The sequence below is a fragment of the Sinocyclocheilus grahami genome, unplaced genomic scaffold, assembly GCF_001515645.1.
Source record: "Sinocyclocheilus grahami isolate Dianchi unplaced genomic scaffold, SAMN03320097.WGS_v1.1 scaffold16.1, whole genome shotgun sequence".
NCBI classification, from domain to species: domain Eukaryota; kingdom Metazoa; phylum Chordata; class Actinopteri; order Cypriniformes; family Cyprinidae; genus Sinocyclocheilus; species Sinocyclocheilus grahami.
This window is the reverse complement of record NW_015505195.1, coordinates 1,595,161-1,601,584: the sequence shown is the minus strand read 5'-3', so window position 1 is coordinate 1,601,584 and position 6,424 is coordinate 1,595,161. Positions and strand designations below refer to the sequence as shown.

The 6,424-nt window shown below is 38.4% G+C and overlaps 1 protein-coding gene across 1 annotated transcript; it reads right to left on the bottom strand.

The window, feature by feature from the left end:
• Positions 1–1,995: 1,995 nt before the first annotated feature.
• LOC107548184 (cyclin-dependent kinase 4 inhibitor C-like) lies at positions 1,996–6,155 on the bottom strand. Its single transcript, XM_016228770.1, has 3 exons — positions 5,970–6,155; positions 4,903–5,557; positions 1,996–3,234 (listed from the first exon to the last, which is right to left on the bottom strand). The coding sequence occupies exons 2-3, from the start codon at positions 5,032–5,034 to the stop codon at positions 2,863–2,865; spliced, it is 504 nt and encodes a 167-aa protein (XP_016084256.1). The 5' UTR covers positions 5,035–5,557; positions 5,970–6,155; the 3' UTR covers positions 1,996–2,862.
• Between the last annotated feature and the right edge of the window lie 269 nt (positions 6,156–6,424).

Below are 6,424 nucleotides of genomic sequence, written 5' to 3'. Positions count from 1 at the left end.
GACTAACCCGCACACAGTTCTCCCAAATTACATAAAAAGCTTTCTTTTTTCATTGTAAACTATGCGTGAATTATAAACTGACCATAGATATGCCCAAACATGTCTAGAGTGTTTGCATATTTAGACGTTGTTTTATTTACCTTTTTCTCCTTGAAGTCAATACAAACCCGTGCCGAGAGTTGAATAATTGTCATAAATGTAATTCATTAGATTTGATGGCTAAAGCTTGATCAAGCATCGTGCGTTTCTAGAAGATTTTACGCAGCCGCGCAACCAGGAAGAAGACCAGTGCATGGCATCTCCATAAACAAGAAAACTGCGTTTTGAAACGCCAAACACCCTATAAGTGTCGTCTTCACACGCAGAGTAAGATTGAAGAGAATCGTGAGCGTTTTTACACCGAAAGCGCCTAAATTTGAAAATCTTGGCACTGCGCACCGGACTGTTTCCTCCCACCGATCTAACGGATTTCTGCTGCTGCTCGACCATGAAAACCCTCAGAGAGTCACCATTTTATCATTCATCGTCTGTCTTTATATTCTGCAAGCGTAATAACAACAATCAGTGCATCCACGACGCACGAACTCTAAAATAAAAGCGCATTGCTTATCCAAGCAAATATGGCACATTATTACATACGAATTCGTGGTTGAAACGTGTCCACTCGCTCCTGTCTGTAGTCTGGTTTTGAAATGAATGACTGCCACACACCACACGTCAAAATATTTGTTTTAGATTATTGCGAGAGAAAGCACATATTTAGATTTCATTGTGCATGCGTTTCTGTTGCTGTTTCGATGTGGTAACAAATAAGGACGTTCGAGATTATAAAAAGGATCTTTTACACCGAAAGCGCCTAAATTTGAAAATCTTGGCACTGCGCACCGGACTGTTTCCTCCCACCGATCTAACGGATTTCTGCTGCTGCTCGACCATGAAAACCCTCAGAGAGTCACCATTTTATCATTCATCGTCTGTCTTTATATTCTGCAAGCGTAATAACAACAATCAGTGCATCCACGACGCACGAACTCTAAAATAAAAGCGCATTGCTTATCCAAGCAAATATGGCACATTATTACATGTGAATTCGTGGTTGAAACGTGTCCACTCGCTCCTGTCTGTAGTCTGGTTTTGAAATGAATGACTGCCACACACCACACGTCAAAATATTTGTTTTAGATTATTGCGAGAGAAAGCACATATTTAGATTTCATTGTGCATGCGTTTCTGTTGCTGTTTCGATGTGGTAACAAATAAGGATGTTCGAGATTATAAAAAGGATCTTTTAATAATCTAGTTTAAAACACAGGTTTCAAGTCCCTAGATATGTAATCTTTGAATTCATTGTTTCATACATTTAGGAGATAAAACGTGTAGCCTATACCCTTTCATAAAAATGGATTTAATGACTATAAAATGTATAGAAGTACTAAAATACAGGCCTTGCACTTTGAACGTGAGTGTATGATTTAATGTCAATATAAAGCATTTTTATTAAATAGCATGCACTTTTGAGTCTTAAAATGTAGGATTAGGCCTATACTCAGTTTGACCTGAATAAGACGTGCCTTGTCATGAAAAGGTCCAAATATCTTTTTACTTATGCCACAGTATTTGTTAAATATTAATATTTTTTACATTAGACCTTTTCATTCGAATTTTAAAGATATATATATAGGGTATATAACTACAGCTACATATAACTACTAACTAACTACAGCTACATCATTTTTTATAAAAAGCTTTAATTAGCACTTTTGTTTTTTAACAGTCTCCGATCAGTTACATAGTTACATGACTTTTATTTTAGAAATTGAAAACATGTCTATCATAATTCGGACAGAAACATAGTAGCCTAAGTGTGGAGTCATTGACTCCTACAATATTTTAAAGGTGAGAAAAATGTTGCTAATTCTCGTCAAATCAATTTTAGGACAATGGAAATGAGGCTATATTCATTTATTTACGCATTTTCACTACAATGAAAGCTAAATCTGATTGTTGTCGACTGTAAGGCTCTTTCTGTGTACAGAGGTGGACGACTTGGTCTGTAACTAATTCAGTCAAAATATACAACTGCCACCGCGTTTTATTTTTCTGTTAAAAAAATTCGACAACATCAAACAACAGTTATCAATGTTCAACCAATTATATTTCATGTTTTTAATACAGTCTCATAAATGTTTTCTAGGCCTACCCGTATTTCAGTGACACGAGGCCAGAGTTAAACACACAACGTGATGAAAACATATCGTTTAACAGCTGTCTTTGGTTATTCTGCAAGGTTTTAATATTTTCAATGCGACAAAAGACAATCTTTCACAGTAAATCAATAGTTAAAAGCCATTAATTACAAGCAAAAGTGCAAGTTCAATGTCATAAAACTACACACAACAAAAACAGAGCAGTCAGGAGTTAAGCTGATTTTGACCATTATAGTGCACTTATTTCAATAAAAAGGAGATTGGTTTCTTTGAGCACATCAGTTCATTTAGGTTATCTTTTTTTGCGTGTGTTATAAATCAGGACATGTAGGACAGGTGTGGCCTGCCTGAAAGTTCGAGAAAGAAAGAATCTATACAAATAAAAAAAATGGAGACTTAGATGACCTGAAAAATATCTCATAAAAAAAAGCCAGTTGAAACGGGGGAAATGTGAAATACATGCAAGGTCAACTGAAATGTTAATTGTTCTTCACACAAAAAACAAACAAAATAAAGACAAGCCCCTGAGCCTAATATTTTACAATGCAATAAGAGGTAGTTGGCTGAATTGTCTGCAATGCAATAATTCGCTCATTCAGCATTTGTCTGCTACCTCTGTTACACAACAAAACACACAGGCCCATAGGCATAATCTCTAGCTGGATTGTGAAGGCGCAATGTTCTCTAACCACTCCACAGTTCTGTGTTTTTTGTGCATGAAAGCCAGGTCACGAGGCGTGTAACCTTTCGCGTTAGGCAGAAAAGGCGGCGTGCTGCAGTCAGACACGAGATACTGCACGACATCCAGGTGTCCCTCCCGCGCCGCCAGATGCAGAGGCAGGTTGCCGTCGGTGTCAGGGAGATTGACATCAGCACCATTCTGCGCGAGCACCCGTAGAGTGTCCAGATACCCGTCTCGCGCGGCGTCGTGACTGACGGTCAGTCGTAGGATGGGATCGCGCGCATTTGGGTCGGCGCCAGCTCCAAGCAGCGCCTCCGCTATGCACGGGCAGCCAAGCTTCATCACCTGAGATACAACCCAAAGAGAATGTGTTATTGGTACATTCATTAATTACATGAATCACTTTTAGTGAAAGTGTGAATTTTAATTAAGCCTCATGCGTGCATTATTATTTTTTTTATTTTTTTTATCACGATATAGGGTAAAATCTACATGAATGCATAAGTGATATCTATATCTAGATTTCTCTATCTATCTATACACTGTATATCTTAGAGTGCGTACCTATTATTATTATTTTTAGAAGATACTTAATTATGTAATTATAATGTAAATAGAAAGAAATCGAAGATAGGAATAGTTTGAAAGAATAACCACGACTTCACAACCTGTGACATAAAAAAATGTTTGTGGTGAAATGTATCAGTTTTAAGCACAGAACGACCTCCTAAATGATGGCTCTCTGACCTCTGATGATAATAGGTATTAAGTTATGAAGTGATGGCATAGACCTAATCGACATGCCCATGAAGAAAACAAATCCCCATACTATGAATTGTGTTTATGGAAATTTCAAGAGGAAGTTCACCAGTACATCACACGAATTGTTTAATATGGGTATAAGGCTTAATTTTACACAGCTCATTCTCGGATAATTATTATGCATGCGTTTTTTTTTAAAACTCATATTAATTAAGAGACCACATGGAACATTTACACTTTTTTATGAATTAATTTGTCACATCGCACATTTAATTGACCAAGTGAAGGTAAAAGGTGATAAAACGGTCAAAATCTAAAAAGTAGTGACCAGTCACAGCACCTAATATATACACTTTTCCTTATCCACTCATATAATTTTAACCTAAAATCGTAATATTTTATGTGTCATGTACCAACATATATAGCCTACCACATTTGCATAGGCAGAAATTGGCAGTCACTACGGCTACTAACATCGAGGATGGGGATTACCCAGTGTTCAGATTATCACTCATTCTGAAATCAAAAGAATATATTGTGTGAATATGACAAGAGCACAAGAGTAATATTAGAATATTTCAGACTGACCGAAATTAAACAGCTATATTGTGCTTGGTGTAAGTCCAGACGGCCTTCTGATAAGCAGAATATAACTGAAATAACAATTTAAAAAGCAAAAACAGTCTCTCGAGGCTTATACGATTTTAGTTAATTTATTTGATTTAATTCTAGAATTTTATCCCACCCCATAATAGGAAATAATAAACATACGCATCTACAATCACTTCGGGCCTTAGAATAGAAACTCCATGATCATTAAAAATACATTTTATCTTTGTTGTTACACTTATGTTGTAAAAATGTAAAAAACAAATACAATGATATCTGAATGATCCTAATTTAAGTGTAAAAGGCTGCCAAAATTATAATGTCAGATTTCAGTAAGCTGGTGAGCTGACTGTGGTGTAATAAAACACTTTTCAGTTTCCACAATAAATTCTTTATGTCAGTGACGCTCATTTGTTGGCATAATAAAATGTAGATCATTTGTAACAGGTGCGTACTTGTTGGTTCGCAGGTAAACTTTTTAAAAAAACCACAGGTTTAGTTAGAAGTAAATCAACCAGGCCACTGCTAGTGAGTGCAAAAAAAAGAGAGAAAAGGACAAAATGTTTTCCTGAGGCTGATGCACTATGCATTATAAACATCGTGTTTATATATGAAAGTCGTTCATGGAAATGTGAGTCTAACCTGCAATGGTGTCCTGCCGTACTTGTTCTTCTCATTAACGTTCACGTTGCTTTGCAGTGTCTGCTCAATTTCTTTCAGATCTCCAATCGCAGCTGCAGTGCTCAGCCTATTTATAGCTGTGTCTTCGGCCATTATATCCTGACAAAGGAGGTAGAATATCTCTGGTGCTTGCGTTTAAAAAAAATGTCCGCTGGTTTATATGTAAAAAGGACTACAAAGCTGTAGTAAATAGTCCGATCCTGCGGCCCCCTAAAAAAATATCCGTTGGAGATGCGCCAAGGTCCACCCACATTAATATCGTCCTACCGAAACCATCGGAACCTTCGGAGAAAGCAGGGATGCCATGCACGTTCAAGAATTAGATGGGGGGGAAAAAAGGAGAAAGAAACGAAACATCCTCTTTTATTATTAACAATGCGCCAAGTTCCTCCCCGTGTCCATGAATGACATGCAGCTCTCCTGTGGTCTTGGTCTAGATATGATCTCACATTCAAACAGATCTGTAGTAGTCACATGAAAAATGCTCGTATCTGAGAGCCAAACTTCCCTTTCATGAGTCCTCTGATATGAACTATATGCAGGTGCAATGGGCTGGAGAACTGCGATGCGTTCATGGCATTCGCAGATGTTGTCATTTCAAGCCTCCGAAGGACCTCTGAAACATAAACAGAGTTAGAAGACTGTTATTCCGCGAGGACATTTCTATTATGCATCCAGCGGCTTTGCAAGCATGTGTTGTAAGTTTTATGCAAGCTTCCCGCCCATTTTGAATATGAAACGTCAAAATGCGAATTTTCCTTGATGTGCACATCAAAGAACGCTGGTATGAGGGTTATCAGAACTTGTTAACTGACACTAGCCCGGTATTACAAACGGACACGCGTAGAAATAAGCGTTAATATGTTTTCAGTCAGCGACCAAGCGTTTCAAACTGCAGGCGTGAATATCTACAAACGTTCTGTCGTGGTGCTTCCTCGCGCACGGACGTGCAGTTACACTGTGACGATTCAGCCGATGACGGACGACGTCATAATGGGTCATTTCAAATGAAACATTGTATCCTCTACCTGCAGAATGGTTAGGCTACGTCGCGGGCATCGAGTTATCCTCTTCGACCGGTTATGGGCGTTGAATAAGCTGGTTGGAAGACAGCGGACTATGTCAGAGCGTCTGCCGCTGTTGTTTGACATCACTCCGTTTTTGAAATAAAGGGCCAACACTTCCGCCCACTTTTTCTAACAGACGCGGAGTGAGGCGGGACTCAACGGTAATGTTGCTGGGGAGAGGCTGAGAGATGCACTTTCTTCTCACAGGTTCTGGCCGTGTTAGACAGTTCATCCTTGAGTTGTGAAGGCTTTGAAGAGTTGGTATTAGCAGTGTAAAATCCCCCTCTCCATAAATGTGTGTTTGAAGTGAAATTGATTCAAATTACTGGTAGGATGAAAGGCTGTAAAACAGTGCAAGTTTTATATTCAATCATGTGAACTGCCGAGATGAAACCATCCAGCGCACCACAAGTACA